We start from the raw sequence: 27,457 nt of genomic DNA on the forward strand, positions 1-27,457 counted from the left end.
TCTGTACAGGGGATGTTCTGAATGCTCCTAAAGCAGTTCTTAGGGCACTGTGATGGATGGTGTCTAGCCGAGTTAGTGCACTTTTCCTGGCAGAGTCATAGATTGGAGCTCCGTAATCCAAGCGAGATCGGATTAATACCCGATATAGCCGAAGCAGAGTATATCGGTCAGCACCCCACATCAATGAAGATAGTACTCGGAGGATATTTAATTTTTTTAAGCAAATGGTTCTCAGATACGTGATGTGTTGTAAGAAATTTAATTTATTGTCCAGGATTAGGCCAAGAAATCTGATACTATTGGAAAGAGGTATGGTGGTATTTTTAAGATGTAGTTCAGGCTCAGGGTGGATCTTACGTTTTTTACAGAAATGAATACAGTTAGATTTTTGTGGTGATAAGCGGTAGCCATTGCGAGACATCCACAGCTCGATTTTGTTGATTGAGATTTGAAGCTGTCTCTCAATAGAATTCATAGTTTTTCCTTGGCACGAAATCATGAGGTCATCTGTATAGTGATATAATTCTACTGTGCTTGGAATATCATGGATGATTTTGTTTATTCTTATTAAAAATAGAGTTGGACTCAAGATAGACCCTTGAGGGACCCCTTCCTCCTGTATATGAATTCTAGATAGAGTATTTAGATGACTAACCTGAAAGGTTCTGCTCTGGAGAAAGCTCTGAATAAACAGAGGAAGCCTGCCTCGTAGACCAAAGGTGTAAAGGTCACGCAGAATACCAAAACGCCATGTTGTATCAAAGGCTTTTTCTACATCAAAACTTACCATAACAAGGTGGTCATTTCTGACAAAAGCGTTTCTGATGTTCAATTCTGCTTTGGTCATCATATCTAATGCAGATCTATTTTGCCGAAAACCGTACTGATTTTTATGTAAGATGTTATGTGACTCAAGAAACCAGGTGAGGCGCTTCAGAACCATTTTCTCCAGTGTTTTCCCCAAACAACTAGTTAAGGAAATTGGACGATAATTTCCTGGATTAGAGAGGTCTTTCCCTGGTTTAGGGATGGCTAATACAAGTGAATGTTTCCAAGAGCTAGGATAAATATGTTCTTCAAAAATTCTGTTGAAAAATATTAAAAGAATTTGCAAAGCAGTATCATTCAAGTGTTTTAGCATAATATAAAATATACCATCAGGTCCAGCTGCACTATTGGGTGCTCTGTTAAGAGCATCCGTTAACTCGGATATAGTAAAAGGCTGATTATATGGAAGAGACAGACCGGTGTTGAAATTTAACTTATACCTTTCTGCTACCACTTTAATTTGTTGGAATGAAGCATCATATGAATTTGCTGCTGAAATGTTTGCAAAGGCTTCAGCAAAAGCATTTGCTATGTCTTTGGAGGAAGACAGTTCCTGTCCATTACAGATCAATATTGGAGAGGATGACAATGGATATTTGCCATTCAGATGTTGGATTTTCCTCCAGATTAATCTTGTATCGGTGTTTTTGGTGATAGTGGAAGCGAACTGTATCCAGGAATCTTTTTTGGCTTTCCTTCTTATTTGTCGTGCTTTAGCATTTAATTTCTTGTAATTTATAAGGTTTATAATAGTGGGATGCTTGCGGAAGATATTCCAAACTTTGTTCTTTTCTTTTTTTGCTCTATTGCATTCATCATTCCACCAGTAGTTTTTGCACCTGCGTGGATGAGTCGACGACTGAGGGACAGCTATGTTAGCTGCTGCTAGTATCCGTTTAGTAATATGGTCATTAGCTTCATCTATTGACTGGTTCAGAATGAAGTTTTTATCTAAAACTGTATTTAAGGAAAATTTTTCCCAGTTTGCCTTTGTAAATTTCCATCTTCTGCGAGTTTCCGGATAGGTGGTGGTAGTTTGGAATTTACAAGTAATTGGAAGATGATCACTATTGTGGGGATTATCCAATATAGCCCAATGTATACTTGGGTACAGAGCCGGGGAACAAATAGATAGATCTATGGCTGAAGTATTTCCTGAAGGAAAATGAACATGAGTATGTGCACCGGTGTTCAGCAGAGTTAGATTTTGTTTGTCCAGTAATGCTTCTATTAGCTGCCCTCTTTTATCCATATGGAGACTTCCCCATAATGGGTGGTGTCCATTAAAATCACCCATCAGACAAAAAGGAGGTGGTATCTGGGCAAGGAGCTCATCAAAGTCTCTGAGTATATACGTTTGGTTCGGCGGAAGATAAATAGAAATAAGAGATAAAGATATTCCAATTTCTATTCTCACAGCAACAACTTCTAAATTGGATTTTAAAGGGATTTGTCTAGACGGAATAGTAACGGATACCAAAACCGCTACACCTCCATGGGCTGCAGTTGCTGCATTCCTGTCACGCCTGTACAAAATATATTTCTTTATTGAGGGGGTCACTTGAGGAGTTAAAAATGTTTCCTGTAAACAAATGCCTGCTGGATTGAAATCTCGGATTAGGTCATAAAGTTCATCTGTATTAGTACGTAGTCCTCGACAGTTCCATTGTAAAATGCACTTCATTATTTAGTTTTAGTGGTAGGATGATCCGGTTGCCTTTTAGAGGCAGTAGGCTTATTGCGATCTATTTTAATTTTATCTTTTTTAGGAAAGGTAGGCCGTCCAGTGTCCATATCTTCTTCGGCATGAATTTCTAATATAGGTTCTTGTTCAGTTTTGTCATCTGTATCCATTTCTGCAGTATTAATTTGAGTTTTAGTAGAAGATTCGGCTTGTGTCATCCTGGTCTCACTTTGGGACTTAATGCCACTAGTATTTGGGATGGAGATTGGAGTATTGCAAGTCTGGTCTCTGTTGTTTTGCTTCAAGGATGGCTGAGGAACTGAAAGCTGAGCTCTAGCCCATTCAGCAAGTGATATGTTCAGTGGAACTGAGTCAGTGGTTTGTGTGGCAATTGAACGGTATTTCTTTGTAACAGCTGCGTATGTACGTACAGGAGTATCTTTCAGTATTTGTCGTCGCGCTTCCTGAAAAGTCACTTTATTTTCAACTTTAAATTTCTGTATTTTTTTCCCAACTTTCCATAACTCACAATTTCTAGAATATGCAGGATGTTCTTCCCTGCAGTTAGGACAAACTGGAGATGTAGCAGTACAGTCTGTTTGAGTGTGATCCTGGGATCCACATTTTGGGCATATTGTGTTTCCTCGACATGTTGCCTGAGAGTGTCCGAACTTCTGACATTTAAAACACCGTATTGGATTTGGTATATACGGGCGGATATGGCAATTTAAATAACCAGCTTTTACAGTATTTGGTAAGTTTGGGGTATTGAATGTGAGAATTACACTGCGGGTTGGAATGAGATTGCCGTCTCTACGAGTCAAAATTCTCTTAGCTTGTATGACCTTTTGGTCTTTAAGTTCTTGTACAAGCTCCTCTTCTGTCACATTCAATAGATCCCACTCAGAGATAACACCTTTGGAACTATTTAGGGTTGAGTGGGGAGATATTTTAACAGGGATACCACCAAATGTTGTCATCTTTAACAATAATTCTGAATGTTTCGACTGTGTAGTTTCCACCAGCAAATTCCCTGACTGTAACCTTTTGACCATTTTAGGTGATCCAGCAGCATTTTCTAGAAATCTCCGTATAATAAATGGGGAGAGTTTGCTCACTGGTTGACTAGTTAAGGAATGGATAATCAGGAAAGTTGGATACTCAGGTTGATTATCTACTTTTAAGCGCTTATGTTGCGCACTACTTTCATCGGAGTTATACCAATCTATGGTATTTGAGCTTGAAGGCTCTAAGGCTGGATAATTTTCTTTATCCATGTCGGCTCCTTTTCGCTCTGGGGGATTAGCTTTTCCACCCAGGTTACCGGCCCCGCCACGGGGAGGCAGGAGCAGTGCCGCTTGTGGCCAAGCGTAGGAGTTAGTACGGTTAGTATATACAATAAAGAAAAAGGTACTTTCCTTTTTCTGGCTCTCTTTCTATACTTTTAAAAAGTAGAGCTAATCAACAGAAAGACTTACGAACGAAATGAAACAAGGAAAAACTCAGTCGCTTTAGAAAATCGCTATAGGAATCGTAGTACTATTTAGCACAGAAAATCGCTTGGCCTCAAGAAACGCTTGGCACCCGGGGCCTCCGACTTCTTTCAAAACCAGCTGGTTCTATTGCCACTTCAGCCAAAGATAAAGCTGACTTGCTAGCATCCTGCTTTTCTTCTAACTAATATGTATCAATGATCTTGGTAAACCATTCCCCACCATTTCCAATACGCACCAGTCAATGCCTTCTGTGGTCTTCCATCAAAAGGATGTCAGAAGGATTTTGAACAATCTTGATGCTAAGAAAGAGCCAGGTCCTGGTGAGATTTTCCCAACTGTTCTCAAAACAGATGCTCCTGAGCTTACTCCGGTTCTTTGTTGCTTTTTTTTCACTTTCTTATTCCACAGGTGTTTTCCCTTCTGCTTGAATATTTGCTCATATTCAGTCAGTTCCTAAAAAAGGTGACAAATCCCTCTCATTCAGTTATTATCCCACTGCACTTATTTCTACTCTTTCTAAAGTAATGGAGAAATCAATTAACCACCAACTCTTAAACCTTCCAACTGATTAATGATTGCCAGTATGGATTCTGTCAGTGTTGATCCACTGGTGATAAAGTTTGGTGAAACTCAAGCAGTTCCACTTGAAATTTCAAAGGCTTTTGGTCATATTGGCGTAAAGGTCTTCTAAATAAGCTTCAATCTTATGATTTTTAATCAGTTTTGTAATTGGGTATTCAGTTTTCTCCTTGACTGCTCACTGCAGGTAATGGTAGATGGCTCTCTGTCTTCCAACTTCTCCACTAATGCTGGTGTTCCTCAAGGTTTGGTTCTTTCTCCCACTCTTTTCCTCTAGTATAGTAATGACCTTCTTCCATTGATCAGAAATCCTATCCAAAGTCTTGCTGATGATAACATAATGCATTCCACCTTTCAGTTTGAAAAACCTTGCCCTGCACAAATAGCTTCAACGTCTCAAATATCCACTACCAATTCCTTAAATGCTGATCCCAGATAATTTTTCAGTGGGGCAAAGATAACTTCGTTGATTTCAATCCTAAAACTCAGTCCTATCTTGCAAAAAGGATTTTTCTACTTCTATGCTTATCTTTGATGACACTGATTTCTAGGCAAGTTCATATATCTCTATTGGTAATTACTCTGACTTCTAATCTCTCTTGGCATAAGCCCATTACAAATATTGCTTCCTCTGCATCTAAAAAACTTGTGGAATTACTTTTCTTCCAAACGGCTGTTCAGTCTGAACAAATCACAAATCCACTCTACCATGGAATATTGTTGCCACATCTGGATTGGTGGCCCCTAAACCTTTCTCAGACTTCTAGATTCCATTCAAAAGAGGGCAGTTAGGTCAATTAATGACTCATCTCTAACAGAATCTCTCTCTACTCTGTCTCATAGATGTTCTGTTTCTGTTGCATGCCTTTTCTGTAGATACTTTCATGGGCACTGTTCTTCTGAAATAGCTTCTATAATTCCAACTCTCTTCCAAGCAGTCTGAACACTTGCTAAAACCAGTCAACATCCTTTTACTGTACAATTTCAAATTCACAGAACCAACTTTTCTTCCTCATTTATTCATTGAATTTCTGTTTTCCAGAACAACCTTCCTTCATATGTATTTCCTGAAAATTACATATCTACAGAAGTTCAAGTCTAATGTCAACGAGTATCTTTAATATTTTCAACGTTCAATCCATGCCTACAGAGTACTTAGTACTATTAATACCTCTTGTGCTTGGGGATCTCATATAAAAAAATTAAAAAAAAAAAACCATGAAAATTTCATTACTGTGGATACAATTTCAGTAACATAAGGCTCAAAATCTTTGGTCCCCAAGTTTGATTTGATTTTGATTTGGTAGTTGTTGGCGCATCGGCTTCTGTGGCCATATTGCACCTCCCAAGGTTTTTGCAGTACTTTGATCCAAGCCCGAGGCGGGAATCGAACCCGCGACCTTTGGGTTGCCGGGCAGATACTTTACCCACTCGGCTAGCCCGATCGGCCTTGGTCCCCAAGTTCATGAAAGAAGCCTCAGTATTCAAGAATGTTAAGGTGATACCAAGTTTGCAATACCTTATTTAGTAAGGTGTTAGCAATTATTTTTGTACATAAAAAACATGTGGGGAGAGGTGCAAAAAAGATTTGTATTCGCCTGGTAGATGTGATAGAAACTTTAAAAAAACACCATGTATTACAGTTTTTCAACTTAGTCACCAGACAAAATGACAAGGCCAATTTTGTATAAGTCCTCTGACTGTCCTTCAAACCATGACTTGGCAGCAGAAATCACCTCATCATAAGCAGCAAAGTGTTTTAGGATCCAAAAATATTTCAAAGCCACATTCATGGGTATACTTGAGTGCAGGGACACTATTATGGAGTAGATGCACATCTTTCCCAATCTTTTTTCTTTTATAGCAGCATGTAGATTTATGAGGAGGGTGGAATAATACTTTTTCACCGCAGTACATTCCTTTTGAAGGTGATCTGTTAGTAGTGGTGGTGGTGGGGGGGGGGGGGAATGATAATTTTCTATGCTTCCACTGTTTTGACATTTGTTTAGTTTCAGGATCATAATGATGGATCCAAATCCATCATTATGATCCTGAAACAGCTAGTCATCTATGGTGACTAGCTGTGAAAAAAAACTTGCTTTTCCTGGCACATCGAATCATTTCATGTGCACATTGTGGTCTGTCCTCCTTCTGGTAAGGGTTGAGAAATCAGGGAACTATCTAGCAGACACTTTACTCATATGCAGTTGTTGATGGATGACATTCTGCACAGACACTACGCTAATTTGGAGCCCTGCAGCTAGTTCTTTGACACTAATATGGCAATCTTCTAAGATTGTCTCAATTTTTGCAAAGCTCTCTTCTGCTACACCAGTTGCAGGGCATTCTGGGATTTCTTCATCATGCAACAAGACTGAAACCGGGACAGTCTTCTCCATAAATAGAACCAAATCACTGATATGTATTCACTTCATTCAGTGCTGCAAAGAAAAAACATATGAAATGTCAGATCGAAACCAAAATTTCTGGTTGCTATAGAGATTTCATGGTATCAAATAAAAAAAATTATCTTTCTACAAATATTTTTTTGAATCCCCCTTGTAGTTTTTTTTTTTTTTTTTTTTTTTGTTGTTGGCACATTGGCTTCTGTGGCCATATTGCACCACCCAAGGTTTTTGCATTTTCTACTCTGATCCAAGCCAGAGGCGGGATTCGAACTCACGACCTTTGGGTTGCCAGGCAGGCACTTGACCCACCCGGCTAGCCCCCTTTATAGTATGTTATAATAATTATCATGGAGCAAGAACTAATACAATTAGAGAAAAGAAGACATTCTTGTTCAATATTTGTTATGCATATTGATGCTGATTTAAGAAGTTGCCCTAGCATAGTGCTTTCTTTATTACCAGTCACTGTATAGCCAAAAATAGAGTATAACAATTAATTTTCAATTAATTGTTATCGTGTAGCATGGTGTAGCAAGATTCTTCACTCCAGATAACCAATTTCCAACTGCTCTATGGACTAATTATAGAATATATTGCACCATTCAAGGTAAGACTGCTATTAGAGGTTGTGACGTTTGGCTTATATGTTGCTACTTTCTCATGAAAACCAAGGATGTGGAGCTCTGTGCATAATGTGTTGTACAGATTCCAACCCTTGTTTACACCTCCTGGTTTAAATTTTGCAGGGATTTCTGAAGGGATCATCGTGCTACCCTTCTGCATACCCTCTGGTCACATGAAGTGAACTTCCTTAGTCTTCACGAGAAATGCTGGACAGTGATCGCACCATTACACTTCCATTTCACAATAACATCATCAAAGGACGGCTTTGGATGGTGCAGGCTGTCAGCACATTGCACAAATCAACAAGCCAGCTTTCAAAATCAGTCGGTTTGGCTCTATGTACCACAAAGGAGGATAATGTATATGTACAAATTAAATTTTATAAACACTTATCAAACATTTGTGGAACTTCATTTACTGTCTTGCAGAACACACACACAAAAAAAAAAAAAAAAAATCACTGAAACAGCTAATCACATTTATTTGGAAAGAATAGATTTATGTATACAGGGTGCTTTACAAAAAATGCACTGGGGTTTACTTGCTTATTTTTAGATTTAGGATATTTGTCGTCCAGACTTGGTCATATTGAACTAAAATTTTTGAATCCAACAATGGTTGGTTGGTTGGTTGGTTATTTGGTTTTTAGGAGCATTAGCAACTAAGGCCATATTGCTCCGGGATATGCGGTGGTCATTCTCTGACCTTTCCACATCCTCCGTATTTGGTGGTGACGGGCTCGAAATCCAACAATGAATTTAGACTAAGTATTACTGTTTTGATTATAATACTTTTAAATTAAAATTTTGTCTAATCAACTTTCTTCTCAATTGGAAGGTTGTTTCCAGCCTTCAGTTTTGTCTAAAATTGTAATCTCTGTATTTCTGAAGTGAACACAAACAGATTTTATTTGAACACACACAGGCGGACTGGGTCAAAAATTCTTTATCGGGGAAAACAAAGGAATGTATCGGAGGTCAGAGTATAATATTGAAAATCACACTGGCTTCCACTGGCCCAACTGGGTTTCCCCCGGCAAGTCTTATGGCCAGTCCGTCTGTGCACAGATACGTGTGCACACAACAGTTGTGTGATGTTGGCTTTTCAGTATGTGCATTTAGCTATGAATGGCTGCTACAAGTGCAGTTATATCACTCTCCTCAATTGACAACCATTGTATTTGTTTTTATTTTTGTTTCAAATAAAATTGGTTTATGTTCCATTTTTCAGTACATCGTTGATGTTTCTAGATTAAATAAAAGACGGGGAACAATTTTTCCATTGAGGGAAAAATATAACTGATTAGGTAAAATTTAAATTTAGAAATAATAAAATCTAATTTTAAAATAATTAGTTCAATTTTGACTGCAATAAACAAAAAAAATAAAATAAAATAATAAATAAATAAAAATAAAGTCTAGATGACAACCTGAATCTAAAAATAAACAAACAAATAAACAAGCCCCAGGGCATTTTAATATCCATTATATTTTTAATGCACCCAGTCTAAACTTTTCTGTATTACTTTGGTTGATATTGTAATGTAAAAAAAAAAAAAAAAAACACAATAGTACTCACTTTCCTCCTACAACATCCATAGTAAAAGTCAGAGCTTCATTTATATCATCTCTATCTAAAGTCTAAATAAAATAATTCTAAGTTAAATACACAAATTTACTTAAAATTCTCTACTATCTATTACACAACCTTTATGCTACAATATTTTAAAATTAAGTTACAGAAATCAGAGTAAATCTAAGAATGCTATTTGATATTAGTTGCCAAAACTTTTAAGCAGAATTATAATAAAAAAAATTACATGCAAGGGCTAATAGCAAGTTTTCAATTTTACTTTTTTTAGAATGTTATTTGTGCATACATATGAAGTGTTGTAATTAATGGAAATTCCTGTCCATACAAGTTGCTATGCAAATCATATAACTTCTCAAATAACATGGATGGAAAGCATGCAACTCACATACCAGGTGCTTGCTAATTGTGTATAACTAATACTGATATCATACAGCCACAAACAACCATATGAAGGGGACCTCACATGCCTGTTTGAAGGTTATAGCATTTGACCATGCCATTTTAATCTTGACAACTGAAGTTGTATGCATTTCACTATGGGCAATGTTGTAAGTAAAGAATAATAAAGTATAATATATATATAACATACCATACTTGGCACATTACAGTTAGGCCACTCCAATTGAAATATGTAAATTAAGAATTTAGATGAATGGAAAGCCAGGACCAAAAACTATGGCAACAGGATAGGGAGGGGGGGAGAACAAAACAATCAAGAATATGTTATAGAAGTGGTTCCCAAAGTGGGCGGTACTGTCCCTGGGAGCAGTGGGTTTATTTAAGAAGGGAGAGGCAGGGGGTGTTTGTGGCCCAGATCTTCCAGAGTGTCTTGTTTATTTTATTTACTATTGTTCAGGTTAGCACATAGCATGCATATTTGTTAACTAATTACAAAGGATGTCACATGAATGGTGTCCAGAACGGACAAGATCTGTTCTCAAATTATAAGTGAAAATCACGCACACTCGTCTAAGTACAGCGTTTTCATCATCCTGATATCGAAGGCACATTCTGACATGGCAGACAAGAATTTAACATTTTTTAAATCACTTTGTGTTACAAAAGGGCAGCCAACACTATCAAGTATATTTTGTTGTTGTTATTTGGTTTTCAGGAGCATTAGCAACTAATGCCATATTGCTCCGAGGATATGTGGTGGTCATTCCCTGACCTTTCCGCATCCTCCGTATTTGGTGGTCACGGGCTCGAACCTCGGTCTAATCAAGAAGTGTGTGCTACGCATTGCTGCTCCTGCCCACCTGGCTATGGAGGCGCCAGCATATTTTGTGATGCCTCAAAACAAAACATCGATGGTTTGCATGCACCACACAATATTTCATTGTTGATTGCCAAGTCTGGAAAGCTACATACAATTGGTGAAGAACTCATCTTACCAGCAGTAATTGAAGTTCTCAGTACTATTTTACATAAATCGCTACATAAAGTAATTAAGAGTATTCCTCTAAGCAACAATTCAGTTCAAAGATGCATAGATGAAATGGTTGAAAATGTGGAAGATATGTTGTGTAGCATACTAAGGACTACAGAACATCAGGACTAGTCAGAGATTAATCACTAGACATCGGAGTATATGCACTAAAAATCAGATCAAATAAGCACCAAAACACTAATATATGCACTACAATTTTTACATTTATTATAATTTATTGCAATTAATTGAACCACAATTTCTTTGTATTCAACATGTTAGAGTAATAAAATCATTTATGAAAAGTTTTAACATCTTTTTTAAAGATTTTCCCTTTAAAACACACCTGGAATAATTTTTCTTACAATACACAATAATATATTTTTCAAAGTGATCCATTGTAAATTTGTGACGTTTATTGTACAAGATCATTTTATATGCAGATAATGACCTTTCTATTTCTACGGAAGCAAGTGAACTGTATTTAAAAATGTGAACTTTTGAAGCCTCTACTTGAAATGGAAGTTCATTTCCTTTCCCATTTAAGGAAAATTCATCTATTTTCCTTGAAGTGTGAAATCCTGAGGTTTTTTTTTTTTTTTTCCCCCATTATTGTATTTTATTCTTATTTTTTCTCCTATATATATCCAGGCCAGTTGAAATTTGCAATTCAACTTTTTCTCTAATTGCACTGCTCAAAGAAAAGTCCCCACGTTTCAAGTTCAGTTATACAACTGGGTAACCAGCTGAAATGGGTCTGGATGAACAATAAATATTTTCTAGCCAAAGAATCAGAAAGCATGTCATTAGCACTAATTACCAATAGCTGCTGAATGTGTACTATCTAAGGAATCAACAAAACGATGCTGCTTGTAACCAGTTTCCTATCTTGTGAGAACAAGATCAGGTGGAAGAGAAAGGGTAGGTAAGTTTCCATTCTTGAAGACATTTTTGACAAAATCTTTTTTATAACAGAAATAAGCTTGTTGATTTCTATCTTCGCCACCTGATGGGCAACACTCGTCTGTGGCCCATTTTACCAGTCATTTTTGACATATCACCACTGCTCTCTGCAACTCTAGAACAAAGGTTTTCCCCACCGAAAACCTCTCTGTCCACCAGATTTCCACTCTCTGACAGTAGGGGTTTTCACATCTTATGTTATGTTAGGTATCTTTTGTCTCATTTTCACTATGTTCATATACTACCTACTACTTTGCTTGCTTGAAGGTCTTCAGATGGTAACATTTGGCCCAATGGTTATATTTCTCATGCTTACTACATACAGTGCAGTTTACTCTCAAACAGCTCATTTCCTTTCCTTTAATGTTACCCCTATTACTTCTCTACTGGCAGCACTCCCTCAATAACCATATTTTATTCTGTTTTACGAAATTACAAGGATTCAGCTGATTGCCTCCCCTTAACACAAGCCTACTCTTTCTTCTACCATATGCAAGGAGTGTATCGATATCAGGCAACAACTCGGCGTTCTTGTGGGCCTATATGAGAGCTTGAAGGACAGGGTGGATGCCCTCGAAGAAACTAAATTGAGGGGCCCATCAAGCTCTCAGCTGCCCACATCAACGCCAGAGCTTGCACTTGGGCATCGCGTGACACAGAGACAACCCCCAAGGCAGAATGCGCTGGTCCCGAAGGAACTAGTAGTTGTTGGTGACTCTATTGTCAGGGAAATGGGGAACATGCTTTGTAAAAAAGATAGGTGGAACAGGACCAGGGTATGTCTGCCAGGGGCAAAGGTTGATGACGTTGTAGAGCGAATATCATCTTTTAAGGGCACAAAAGGTGATATAGTTGTACACGTTGGCACTAATAATATTAAGAGTAGGAGACCGGCAGAATTACTTAACAAGTACAGGTCACTGTTGAACAAAAGCCGAGAATTAGGGTTGAATTTGAAAGTGTCTGCAATTCTGCCCAGACACGATAGGAGGGAGTATATGATGAGAGCCTTGTCGATCAATTCGGCCCTGGAAAGATTGTGCAAGGCTCAAGGGGTAGAATTTTTTTCAGCCTGGACTGTACTTGTTAACAGGAGAGATTGCTTCTACAGGGATGGGATACACTTAAATAGAAAGGGTGCAAGAATATTTGCTGATGCTATCGAGGCAGTGTTAGGTGGGTCGGAAAACTGCTAGCTTGGGGGAGACAAAGACCAATAGATTGACAGTAGCCACTGGCAGAGGTGAAAGAGATTCTTGCACTGCTTCTATTAGAATGAGCAGAAGCCTGAAAAACAAGATGCATGGTATTTCAGAGACTGCTGGGAGACATTGCGGTACAAGTAAACACATGGGTTGTGTTAGGGTAGCTAAGAATAGAAACAGGTGCAGGTATACTTGCGTGTACACCAATGCTAGGAGTTTAGTAAATAAATTTGATGAATTTGAGGTATTGCTCAAAACATCGAAGGCAGATATTGTTGGGATATCAGAGACGTGGTGTCACACAGATATAAGGGATGCAGAACTGCAATTTGGGGAGTACAACGTCTACAGAAAGGATAGACAGGATAGGAAGGGGGGAGGGGGTTATGCTATTAGTTAAGAAACACATAAAAACCAAGGAAGTGAAGCCAGTCGACATCGCTGGACAGTGCAGTGTTGAGTCAGTTTGGTGTGACATAAGCATTGGGAGATCAAAATTGAGAGTAGGAGTGTGCTATAGGCCTAATGACTCTGATGAGTATAATAAGGAACTGTACAGGGAAATAGAGTGGGCCAGTAAATCAGAGAGTCTTATAATGGGAGATTTTAATTTCCCAGATATTGACTGGAATTTGGGGGCTGGTTATTCACACACTAGCAGGGCTTTTGTGGATTTATTGGATGATTGTTTTCTACATCAGCATGTTCGGGAGGCAACTAGAGGGAGTAATACTCTTGATTTGATTATCAGCAGTGATTCTTCATGCATTAAGAATCTGCAGATAAATGAACCACTAGGTGGCAGTGATCACAGTGTGCTGAAGTGGGATTTACTGAAAGAGGTAACTACCATTAGGGGTAAAGGGAAGGGTTATTGCTTCCGTAAAGGCGACTACGATGGACTGAGACAGTATTTAAATTCTATACAGTGGGACCAACTGATGATGTTACCAACAGCAAATTCAAAATGGGAAGCATTCAAAGAACTTATCTTGGAAGCTACTAGGCTTTACATACCAACTAAGAAATATTGTTCAAGGTTTAGGCCAAAATGGATGACAGATGAACTAATGAGGCATATGGCAGAGAAGAAAAATGCATGGGATACATATAAATTAACACATGATACAGAAGCCTATGATAGATACAAGTTGATATGCAACCAAGTTACAAAGGAGGTTAGGCAGGCGAAGGCAGATTACGAGAAATCCTTGGCAAGGGATGCAAAGAAAAACAGCAAAGAGTTCTTTACTTATGTAAACTCTAGAAGGAAGGGGATGAATCAGATTGGTCCACTTGATATTGATGGGTCAACTGTTGATGATCCTGCTCAGGTAGCTAACAAACTAAATGAATATTTTGCATCGACATTCACACATGAGGAGTTATTCAGCGAGGGGAATGCCAGAGGTGTATTCAACTCTAGCAGTAAGCTACAGAATCTTGAAATAACTGGGAGTAAAGTGGAGGAGAAACTGTTGAAGATAAACACAAGAAAGGCACCCGGGGTGGATGGGATCTATCCAGTTATATTAAAGGAGGCAGCAAAGGAAGTAAGCAAACCCTTAGCCATAATTATGAGAGCTTCCTTGGACTCAGGGGAGGTACCCATAGACTGGAAATGTGCAAATGTGACCCCAATTCACAAAGGAGGATCAAAGGCTGACACAAGTAATTATAGACCTGTGAGCTTAACTTCTGTTCCAGGAAAATTAATGGAGGCACTGGTTAAAGAAGCACTGCAGGATCATTTAGACAAGACTTCAGTTATAGCTCAGACACAGCATGGTTTTGTTAAGGGGAAGTCTTGCCTGACCAACTTGATTGGATACTATGATGCAGTCACAAAAGAACTGGATGCAGGGAATAACTTTGATATTATATACTTGGATCTTAGAAAGGCTTTTGATACTGTTGCACATGGAAGACTGCTACACAAATTGGAGCAGTGTGACATTGGAGGCAAATTGCTGCTATGGATAAAGGGGTGGTTGAGGGGGAGAAGACAGAGAGTGGTAATCAATGGACACTGCTCATCGTGGACTAACGTTATTAGTGGAGTCCCTCAGGGCTCAGCGTTGGGTCCATTATTGTTTTCTGTATTTATAAATGATATTGATGAGGGTATATCAAGCTTAATGTCCAAGTTTGCAGATGATACAAAGGTTGGCAGGGTTGTCAAGGACACTACTGACACTATGCTGCTGCAACAGGATCTGGAAAGGTTGAGCAGATGGGCTGAGAGGTGGCAAATGAAGTTTAACATTGACAAATGTAAAGTACTACACATGGGAAACAGCAACCCCAGAGCAACGTATCAACTCTGTGGTACTACACTGACAGTGGTAGAGAATGAAAGGGACTTGGGGGTGGTTGTGCAGGCAGATATGAAGTTCTCTGAGCAGTGCAGACGGGCTGCAAGAGTAGCTCATGGAGTATTGTCAATGATATACAGGACTTTTTCCAGCAGGGATAAGGAGGTGATTATTCCATTGTATAAGGCAATGGTCAGGCCACACCTAGAGTACTGTATACAGGTCTGGAGGCCTCATTTCAAGAAGGATGTAGAGCTGCTGGAACGAGTACAGAGAAGGGCAACAAGATTAGTGAATGGAACAAAGGGGTGCTCTTACGAAGAAAGGCTTAAGTTTTGCAAATTACAGTGTCTGGAGACTAGGCACCAGCGAGGTGATCTGATAGAGGTGTATAAAGCCTTGAATGGTTTAAGCATGCTCAATGCTGATGGGATTCTTCCTCTAGCTCAGAAAAATCACCTGAGAGGGCATAAATTCAAATTGAGGAAAGACAGATGTAGGATAGACGTGCGGAAATTTGCCTTTAGCCAGCGGGTGGTTGGTTGGTGGAACAGACTGCCATCCCTTGTGGTGGAGGTTGATAGCCTAAATAAGTTTAAGGCTCAGCTGGACAGGTATTTTGAACGAACAGAGGGGTGAAGTGGAAGTGGGGTTTTTTTTTTTTTTTTTTGGCTGATGCTGCATAAGCTTGCTTTCTTGCATCAAATGCCTCTACTAATGCTAATGCTAATATTCTTACTTAAAAAAAAAAAAAAAAAAAATATATATATATATATATATATAAATATATATATATATAAACATAACATCAACTTCATGTAAAATTTGGTCTTACAAAATGCTTCACATGCTGATATGAGAAATTTTCCCATGTTCAGTGAAATATTACCCCACTCTAATTTAATTGCAATATAGTGATTTGTTATGTATTTCTGAGATCAAGTTAAGGAACATGCAGTATTGCTTTGTAATATGTGTTATGTGCACTAATGACTACAATATGTATTTGGATTATATGCAATTACATATAATATCCAAAGTCTACTAAGTACTGTAAACACCCAGTTTCTCCCCTCAGCTAGAGATGCAATAAAAGAGTATATCAGTGGAATGCTAATTACAAACAGCCACTCTGGAGGGGAATACGGCTAGCGCATTACATCAGTTACAAAGTAAATTTACGTAAACAACAGTACATGACATACTTTCTTCAACAAGAAGTTACACTTAGGATAGCAAAAACTGCTAAGGACTAAACTAGATAAAAATATAAATGAACTTACAAGTGATTTAGAGAGAAATCATGTAACTTCACTATGATAGGCCAGACAGTGTGATATCTCAAAAAAAAAAAAAAGTAAATTCTACGGCATCAGAAATAAATACATCAGAAAATCAGGACTGAAGTAATGGCCACCAAAAGAAAAAAATTATACAATTGAAGAAAAGTTAAAGATTATCAAAAGAGTTGGGTAGTGAAACAAAACACAGTATTACAGTTATTACTATATCAATACCACTCATATACCACATGAAATTAATAATATAGTTTATTAGGCTGTTCGCCTAAATTACTACTCTAAAGTATTAAGTTGGAATTGCCGTTACAATAGAAAACAGATTGGGTATCGTTAAGATGCCCAAAATGTCACCTTAATGTATAGTAATTTAGACGAACAGCCTAATAAAGCATATTATTAATTTCATGTGGTATATGAGTGGTATTAATATAGTAATAACCTCAATGGAAAACAACTATGTAGCATTCTTCCCGAACTATATTAAAACACAGTATATTTCATGAATGTGGAATTCCATGGGGAATGAACCACAGAAAAAGACAAAGTAGGCCTCCACAGAAAGATAACTGAAAACAGTGATGTGGAACAATGCTTAAACAAGTGGTTTATACAGAAGTGTAGTGAAGATGTACTGATAAATAGGGTAATTTTGGAAGCACTGGGACTTATATTTCATAAGTTACTTGGTGGAGATGATGACACATTTAAAGCTTCTGAAGGGTGAATTTAAGCTGAAAGCTTGTCATGGGATATCCCAGGTTAGTCTTGTAGGCAAATCTGCATTTCATGACATTACAGCAGCAGAAGCATTTCCTGAACTTTTGCATAATGTGATTCAAGACGGTGAATTCACAGATGAACAATCATACAACTGTGATGAAACAGCACTGTACTACAAATTTCTCCCTAAGCTACTGGACGTTAAAAAGCCATCCAACAAAGCAGGCACGAAACCTAACAAAGAGAGTATTACTGTGCATAAACAAGACTGGAAATCATAAGCTAAAGCCATTGGTGCAGTAAAAGTTTAAGTCCCCAGTGTCTGAAGCACATCACCATGAAATCTCTACCTGTGATTTATAAAAATAGCTCCAACACTTGGATGATGAGTGATATTTTTGCTTCACAGTTTGAAAGTGAGTTCGTACCTTTAGCGAGATGCCACCTGTTCTCCAAAAACGTAGGGAAAAAAAAAAGGTTCTGTTACTGTCCTTCAGTAACCTGAAATCGAAAGATGGCAAGATCAGAGGCGCATTTTTGCCAAGGAACACAACTGCACTAATTCAGTCCACAGATCAGAGCATTATTTGAGCCTTCAAAGCCAACTATTGTAGTAAGCCACTTACTGGTTTGAACTCGGAAACTCAAGTTCTGGAATTTCTGAAAACATTTACACTGAAAGATGTTGCATGAAATATTGGATTAGTGTGGATGAAAGTAAGCTTAACAACCGAAAATTGCTGGATGGGATCACTAATAACAACCTTGAATTAGAAGCATTTTCAGAACAAGAAAGAAAGGCTGCTTGTAATGTAGTTGGTGGCAGTCAAAGGAAATAACTTGCCAGCTTGGATTGAGATGGATGCTAAAGCTCCAGTGCACATTACTTGAGTGAGGAAGAAATCACAGCCTTTGTGGACAGTGGGAGTGACTCAGAAGATAATGTGGATGACTTGTTTAAGGAAAAAGCACCAGAAATTAAGTGCATGAAATCAATACAATATTATTTTTTTAGTAAAGACTTAAAAAGCATAAGCTTAGCTAAAACTTAATGACAAAGTGCTTGAAATCATTAATGAGGTGATGGCATAGTTAGAATGCCAGTAATAGTGAATATTTTCATTCATTACATCTGACCACTATTAAGAATTGCATATTGAAAAATGCTGTCATCAGTTCCAGCAAACTAAATTCACGATTATTTTAAAACAGATTCATAATTTTTTTTTTTTTTAAATTTAGATAGATTTTTTAGTTATTACGTAATATTGATAAAACTTGTACAGATTCCTAATACATTGCTACATATTATGCTATCTAGTTTTACTTGATAGCATAAGGTATAACATAAAACTAGATAGCGTAATATGTAGCACTGTATTAGGAATCAGTTAGCTTAGTATAGTACTGTCAATTAATCAATTAAATTTAGAAATCTTACTAATTTTTATTAATTAAATTGTATTTAAACGGAAATCATGCCCCAGACTACAGCAGCAAAGCAATGTGCACACAATAGTGGAAGTGCTGTGGTTTGGGGGAAAACCAAAGGGGGAGATCTTCCAATGCATTACGGTCTAAAAAAATGCGCAAAATGTGGTATTGTTTGTGGACCTTTTTGGAACAGGACATGATCTAGCTATGGACAATGTCTTTGTGTGTGCTAGGTGCAGAGAATGTGAAAAAATTAGGCACCGACTCAACATTCTGATGGGTGTCTATGAGAGTTTGAAGAGTCGAGTGGACCAGGGTATGTCTGCCAAGGGCAAAAGTTGCTGACATAGTAGAGCAGATATCATCTTTTAAGGGCACAAAAGGTGATATTGTTGAACACATTGGCACTAATGACATTGAGTGTAGGAAATCTGTGGATTTACTTAATAAGTACAAGTCAACGTTGAAAAAAAAGTTGAGAGGTAGGGTTAAATTTGAAAGTGTCTGCAATCCTGCATAGACACAATAGAAAGGAGTATATGATGAGAGCCTTGTCAATCAATTTGGCCCTGGAGAGATTGTGCAAGGCTCATGGGGTAGAATTTTTCTCAGCGTGGTCTGTGCTTTTTAACAGGAGAGATTGCTTCTACAGGGATGGGATACACTTAAATAGAAAGGGTGCAAGAATATTTAATGCTATCGAGGACTAATAAATAAACAGTAGCCGCAGGCAAATGTAGAAGTGATTCTAGTACTGCTTTTATTGGAATGAGCAGCAGCCCGGAAAGCAAGTTGCTGGGGATATCAGGAACTGCTGGGAGTCGTGAAACAAGTAAATACATGGGCTGTTTTAGAGTAACTAAGAGTAAGAACAGGTGTATGTATACTTGCATGTAGACCTATGTTAGGAGTATAATAAATAAATTTGATGAATTTGAAGTGCTAGTCAAGACATCAAAGGCGGTATTGTTGGGATATCAGAGACGTGGTGTCACACAGATATCAGGAATGCACAATTGGAATTTGGGGAGTACAATGTGCAGAGAAAGGATAGACAGGATAGGAATGGAGAAGGGGTTAGGCTGTTAGTTAAGAAACACAAAATCTAAGGAAGTGCATCCAGTTGACATAGATGGACAGTGCAATGTTGAGTCAGTTTGGTGTGACATAAGCACTGGGAAAGCAAAAATGAGGGTAGGAGTTTGTTATAGGCCTAATGACTCCGATGAGTACAATGAACAATTATACAGAGAAATAGAGTGGGCTAGTAAATCACAGTGTCTTATAATGGGGAATTTTAACTTTCCAGATAATGACTGGAATTTGAGGATTGGTCACTTGCACACTAGCAAGGCTTTTGTGGATTTATTGGACAATTGTTTTCTACAGCAGCATGTTAAAGAGGCAACCAGAGGCAGTAACACTCTCAATCTGATTATCAGCAGTGATTATTCATGCATTAAGAATTTTCAGATAAAGGCACCACTAGGTGGCAGTGATTACAGTGTACTAATATGGGATTTACTTAATCTTGGAAGTTACCAGGAAGTAATAGTAGAAGCTACCAGGCTTTTTGTTCCAACTAAAAATACTGTTCTAGGATTAAGGCCAAATGGATGTCAGATGAACTAATGAGACTCATGGCATAGAAGAAAAAAGCACGGGATGCATATAAATTATCAGGCAACCGAGAAGCCTATGGTAAAAACAATTAATGTTCTTGTTTATGCTCTGGCACGACCACCAGGTTAGTTTAGTTTACAATAAATCAATCAATACAAATGTTAATCATATTTAGCAGTCACAAGCTTTAACCCCGGTCCACTCAAAGAGCATGTACTATTGCCCTTGTGCTCTTGACCACTCGGCTACGTCAAGCATAGACATAAGCTAGTCTGTAATCAAGTCACAAGGGAGGTTAGGCAAGCGAAGGCATAAACTCTAAAAGGAAGGGGATGAATCAGAAATGCCAGAGTTACCCTCAGAGAGAGAGAGAGAGAGAGGGAGAGAGAGAGAGAGAAATAGAAGGTAATCACTAAGAAAGAGAAGAATGATGATATCCAGCTCGGGACCCTGGATGTGACAAGCCCATACTTACCGGATGTGAGCCTCTGGGATAAATTGATATCAATGATTTGACTGTAGATGATCATTCTCGGATAGCTGCCTAACTAAATGACTATTCTGCATTCACACATGAGGAGTTATTCAAGGAGGAGAAATTGTTGACGTTAAACATAAGAAAGACACCTGGGGTGGAAGGAAACTATCCAGTTATATTAAAGGAAGTATATTTGTCAAAGGAAGTAAGCAAACCCTTAGCCATGGTTATGAGGGCATTCTTGGACTAAGGGGAAGTGTCCATGGACTGGAGATGTGCACTGTATCTCCAATTCACAAAGGAGGATCAAAGGGTCGCACGAGTAATTTCAGACCAGTTAATTTGATTTCTGTTCCAGGGAAAATAATGGAGTCACTTGTTAAAGAAGCATTGTAGGATCACACGATTGCAGTAATAATTCAGACACAGCATGGGTTTATTAAGGGGAAATCTTGTCCAATTTGATTGGATACTATGGTGTGGTCACAAGGGAACAGGATACAAAAAATAATTTTGATATCATATACTTGGATTTCAGGAGTCTTTGACACTGTTGCACATGGAAAATGGCTGTACAAATTGGAGCAGTATGGTATTAAGAACAAGTTGCTACAATGGGTAAAAGGATGATTGAGTGGGTGAAAACAGAGTGGAAATCAATAGTCACTCTCTTTGTGGACTAATGCTATTAGTGGTGTCCCCTAGGGACCATTGTTGTTTTCTGTATTTATCAATGTTATTGATGAAGGTATATCAGGCTTAATGTCCAAGTTTACAGACAATACAAAGTTTAGTAGGGTTGTTAATGACAGTAAGGATGGTATGATAGTGCAACAAAAACTGGAAAAGTTGAGCAGATGGGCTGAAAGGTGGCAACTGAAGTTTAACATTGACAAATGCAAAGTACTGCATATGAGTAAACCCAGAGTAACATACCAATAACACTCAGGGTAGTGGAGAATGAAAAAGACCTGGCAGTAGTTATGCAGGCAGATATGAAGTTTTCTGAGCAGTGCAAGAGTAGCTCATGGGGTTTTGTCAATGATATACAGGAATTTTGATAGCAGGGATAAGGTGGTGATTATCCCTCTGTATAAGGGAAATTGTCAGACCATGCCTTGAGTGCTGCATACAGGTCTGGAAGCCTCATTTTAGGAAAGACGTCAAGATGCTGGAATGAGTACAGAGAAGGGCAAAGAGATTAGTGAGTGGAACAAAGGGTTGTGGGTACCAAAAAAGTTTTAAGTTCTGCAAATTGCAGAGTCTGGAGACCAAGCACATATTTAATGACAAACACCAAGTTTTTTTTCAGTTTATTCTCAATCAGGCACCTGTGAGGTGATCTGATTGAGGTGTATACGGTCTTGAATGGTTTGAGTTAGCTGAATGCTGATGGAATTCTTCCACTCGCTCAGATTACGCACCTGAGGGGACAAATTCAAATTTAAGAGAGACAGAGAATAGATGTGCGGAAATTTCCTTTAGCATTAGTAGAGGCATTTGATGCAAGAAAGCAAGCTTATGCAGCATCAGCCAAAAAAAACAATTAAAAAAAAAAAAAAAAATAATAATAATAATAATAAATAAAAAAAACCACTTCCACTTCACCCCTCTGTTCGTTCGATATACCTGTCCAGCTGAGCCTTAAACTTATTTAGGCTATCAACTTCCACGACAAGGGATGGAAGTCTGTTCCACCTACCAACAAACACCCGCTGGCTAATGGCAAATTTCCGCACATCTATCCTACAGCAAGAGGAAGAATCCCATCAGCATTGAGCATGCTCAAACCATTCAAGGCTTTGTACACCTCTATCAGATCACCTCGCTGGTGCCTAGTCTCCAGACACTGTAATTCGCAAAACTTAAGCCTTTCTTCGTAAGAACACCCCTTTGTTCCATTCACTAATCTTGTTGCCCTTCTCTGTACTCGTTCCAGCAGCTCTACATCCTTCTTGAAATGAGGCCTCCAGGCCTGTATACAGTACTCTAGGTGTGGCCTGACCATTGCCTTATACAAGGGAATGATCACCTCCTTATCCCTGCTAGAAAAATTCCTATATATCATTGACAATACACCATGAGCTACTCTTGCAGCCCGTCTGCACTGCTCAGAGAACTTCATATCTGCCTGCACAACCACCCCCAGGTCCCTTTCATTCTCTACCACTGTCAGTGTAGTACCACAGATTTGATACGTTGCTCTGGGGTTCTGTTTCCCATATGTAGTACTTTACATTTGTCAATGTTAAACTTCATTTGCCACCTCTCAGCCCATCTGCTCAACCTTTCCAGATCCTGTTGCAGCAGCATAGTGTCAGTAGTGTCCTTGACAACCGTCCCAACCTTCGTATCGTCTGCAAACTTGGACATTAAGCTTGATATACCATCATCAATATCATTTATAAATACAGAAAACAATAAAGGACCCAATACTGAACCCTGAGGGACTCCACTAATAACATTAGTCCACGATGAGCAGTGTCCATTGATTACCACTCTCTGTCTTCTCCCCCTCAACCACCCCTTTATCCATAGCAGCAATTTGCCTCCAATGCCACACTGCTCCAATTTGTGCAGCAGTCTTCCATGTGCAACAGTATCAAAAGCCTTTCTAAGATCCAAGTATATAATATCAAAGTTATTCCCTGCATCCAGTTCTTTTGTGACTGCATCATAGTATCCAATCAAATTGGTCAGGCAAGACTTCCCCTTAACAAAACCATGCTGTGTCTGAGCTATAACTGAAGTCTTGTCTAGATGATCATGCAGTGCTTCTTTAACCAGTGCCTCCATTAATTTTCCGGGAACAGAAGTTAAACTCACAGGTCTATAATTACTTGTCAGCCTTTGATCCTCCCTTGTGAATTGGGGTCACATTTGCACATCTCCAGTCCATGGGTACCTCCCCTGAGTCCAAGGAAGCTCTCATAATTATGGCTAAGGGTTTGCTTACTTCCTTTGCTGCCTCCTTTAATATAACTGGATAGATCCCATCCACCTTAGGTGCCTTTCTTATGTTTATCTTCAACAATTTCTCCTCCACTTTACTTTCAGTTATTACAAGATTCTCTAGCTTACTGCTAGAGTTGAATACACCTCTGGCATTCCCCTCGCTGAATAACTCCTCATGTGTGAATGTCGATGCAAAATATTCATTTAGTTTGTTAGCTACCTGAGCAGGGTCATCAACAGTTGACCCATCGATATCAAGTGGACCAATCTGATTCATCCCCTTCCTTCTAGAGTTTACATAAGTGAAGAACTCTTTGCTGTTTTTCTTCGCATCCCTTGCCAAGGATCTCTCGTAATTGCCTTCGCCTGCCTAACCTCCTTTGTAACTTGGTTACAGATCAACTTGTATCTATCACAGGCTTCTGTGTCACGTGATAATTTGTATGTATCCCATGCATTTTTCTTCTCTGCCATATGCCTCATTAGTTCATCTGACATCCATTTAGGCCTAAACCTTGAACAATATTTCTTAGTTGGTATGTAAAGCCTAGTAGCTTCCAAGATAAGTTCTTTGAATGCTTCCCATTTTGAATTTGCTGTTGGTAACATCATCAGTTGATCCCACTGTATAGAATTTAAATACTGTCTCAGTCCATCGTAGTCACCTTTACGAAAGCAATACCCCTTCCCTTTACCCCTAATGGTAGTTACCTCTTTGAGTAACTCCCACTTCAGAACACTGATCACTGCCACCTAGTGGTTCATTTATCTGCAGATTCTTAATGCATGAAGAATCACTACTGATAATCAAATCAAGAATATTACTCCCTCTAGTTGTCTCCCGAACATGCTGATGTAGAAAACAATCATCCAATAAATCCATAAAAGCCTTGCTAGTGTGTGAGTGACCAGCCCCCAAATTCCAGTCAATATCTGGGAAATTAAAATCCCCCATTATAAGACTCTCTGATTTACTGGCCCACTCTATTTCTCTGTACAGTTTCTTATTATACTCATCAGAGTCATTAGGCCTATAGCACACTCCTACTCTCAATTTTGATCTCCCAATGCTTATGTCACACCAAACTGACTCGACATTGCACTGTGTCCAGTGATGTCGATTGGCTTCACTTCCTTGGATTTTATGTGTTTCTTAACTAATAGCATAACCCCTCCTCCCTTCCTATCTTGTACTCTCCAAATTCCAGTTCTGCATTCCTTATATCTGTGTGACACCACGTCTCTGAAATCCCAACAATATCTGTCTTTGATGTTTTGAGCAATACCTCAAATTCATCAAATTTATTTACTAAACTCCTAGCATTGGTGTACACGCAAGTATACATGCACCTGCTCTTCCTCTTAGCCACCCTAACACAACCCATGTGTTCACTTGTACCCCCATGATTCCCAGCAGTCTCTGAAATATCCTGCATCTTATTTTCCAGGCTGCTGCTCATTCCAATAGAAGCAGTGCAAGAATCACTTTCACCTCTGCCAGTGGCTACTGTTAATCTATTAGTCCTTGAATCCCCCAATCTAGCAGTTTTCCGACCCACCTAACACTGCGTCAATAGCATCAGCAAACATTCTTGCACCCTTTCTATTTAAGTGTATCCCATCCCTGTAGAAGCAGTCTCTCCTGTTAACAAGTACAGACCAGGCTGAAAAAAATTCTACCCCTTGAGCCCTGCACAATCTTTCCAGGGCCGAATTGATTGACAGGGCTCTCATCATATACTCCCTCCTATCGTGTCTGGGCAGAATTGCAGACACTTTCAAATTCAACCCTAATTCACGGCTTTTTTTCATCAGTGACCTGTACTTGTTAAGTAATTCCGCCTTTAGCCAGTGTGTGTTTGATTGCTGGAACAAACTTTCATCTGTCCTTGTGGAAGCTGATAAATTCAAGGCTGAACTAGACAAACTTTTGGAGTGAATGGTTGAGCAAAACGGGAAGGTGTTTTTTTTTTTTTTTTGGCTGATGCTGTATAAGCTTGCTTTCTTGCATCATATGCCTCTACTAATGCTAATGCTAAAATTTAAGTACATAACAGCATTGTGTATTACTAGAATGTAAAGGGAATGATATACCTTTTAATACTTTATATCTTTTAGTTTGTATACTCGTAAAAAATTATGTAAATAAAGTGTTTATTTACTAAGTAAAGTGTATTTATGTTAAAAAAAAACTGCAAAAATAGTAAAATTTTTTTGACTATAACATGCCTTGCTTTGCTTTATATTGAGGTTGCACTGTATTTCTTGCAATCCCTGAAATATACACACTTCTAATAATAATTTCTTACTTGTACATACATATATACTTTATGAAACAGACCTCATTTATATGGATTTCAAAAAGACAACAAAACTTTCATTTAAAAAATTACCTGTTAGCATCCTGCAAATACTGTCTATCACATTTTCTCTTCTGGTCACATAAATGGTTCAAATTTTTGGAATTGAAATAACAGTAAACCACAATTGAAACCATGAACAGACCTTGAAGAGTTGAATGTTTGTCCCGATAGTCCATTAATACCGATTTGCATCAAGAATCACTTAAATATTGTGACTTTATCAAGAACCTAAATTTGTTTTTAATTGCATTCATCTTGTTGAACCTGGTACACAACTGTAGATACAAGCAACAGCAAGTTCATCCCTTTAACAAGGGCCTTGAATTTGTACTATTCATTGAGAATACCATATTTAATTAATATTTGAAAAATCCATCTTGTTATATGAAAGTTATGCCTCAAAATATTTTGTCAGCTACATTTCCTCTGCCCCAAACTTCATTAGCTTGATTCCTTTTGGCTAAGTAAGAGAATCAAACACTTTGGTGTCTATTTCAAAACTGTCTCTATTGTTCAAAAATCTTTCTCTTGAATATTTAGTTTCACTCAAAATTTCTTTCTCATTATGAACTGAAGAAGTGTTAGGCATATCAAGTTGACGTAACTGCACATCAAAATATTTTCCTGCCAAAGATCTGTCAACTAAGGAATCTCTGTTTATGGAATCCAGGTAGATTCTTCAATGATGAAAGTACATTCACAGTATTTTAGACAAGAAGTTGAACAGTAAGTGTTAGAACACTTTGCTTTGGAAATAGAAGAGAAAGGTACTGCATATACAAACTAACAGAAAATGAATCATGTGAACAAACTTGATATCTTTCACTTTTCTCAAAAGTGCCTTAGAAACTGCAGTTAACATAACCATTCTACATGCACAATTACATATTTAATGACAAACACCAGGTTTTTTTCAGTTCATTCTTAACAGATTGCAGATAGCAATTTGCAACAATACATTCATGAGGAGAAACAGATAAACACTTCTGCCTTGTTGCTCTTTATTTTGCATAAAAAAAAAGTTCTTCAAATCCTGCTTTATCTGTTAAGGCATCAAAAAAAAAAGTAGCAATATTTGACAGATTCAGCACACCCTGCACCACCACTGTTAATTATTTTTTATGTTAACACCCAGTTTATCTACCAGCATTAACGTTATACTTTGCAATATAATAAAACTACATTGAAAAAATTAGTATTATATTGTATATTAATTTTTATATTATATTACATTATAAAAATTAATTAGTTATTATACCGATAAAAAATGTTTCATATTGTGAAACATTTTTTATCCATTTTCTTTATATAAGCTACTAAAAAACAGATTCTGGGAAAGTTAAAGCATTCTTTGCCAGAGGGAATTTCTGATTTTGAAATGACTTCTCATGCTATTTGAAAATTAACTTAAGCACTAAATTCATTTGAAATTTGTAACTGGAGACCGATAAATCAGGAA

The 27,457-nt window shown here is 38.0% G+C and overlaps 1 protein-coding gene across 2 annotated transcripts in view; it reads right to left on the bottom strand.

The window, feature by feature from the left end:
- mop (tyrosine-protein phosphatase non-receptor type protein myopic) overlaps nt 1-27,457 on the bottom strand; it is a 289,765-nt gene that overhangs the window by 163,508 nt on the left and 98,800 nt on the right. For both annotated transcript variants that reach the window (XM_090387729.1, XM_090387730.1), the window contains exon 8: nt 9,198-9,259. In XM_090387729.1, coding sequence (XP_090243855.1) covers nt 9,198-9,259 — 62 coding nt within the window. The remainder of the gene's footprint in view (nt 1-9,197; nt 9,260-27,457) is intronic.

Source organism: Mastigoproctus giganteus, chromosome 13 (assembly GCF_048544385.1).
Source record: "Mastigoproctus giganteus isolate SK-2022 chromosome 13, ASM4854438v1, whole genome shotgun sequence".
Taxonomy (NCBI): domain Eukaryota; kingdom Metazoa; phylum Arthropoda; class Arachnida; order Uropygi; family Thelyphonidae; genus Mastigoproctus; species Mastigoproctus giganteus.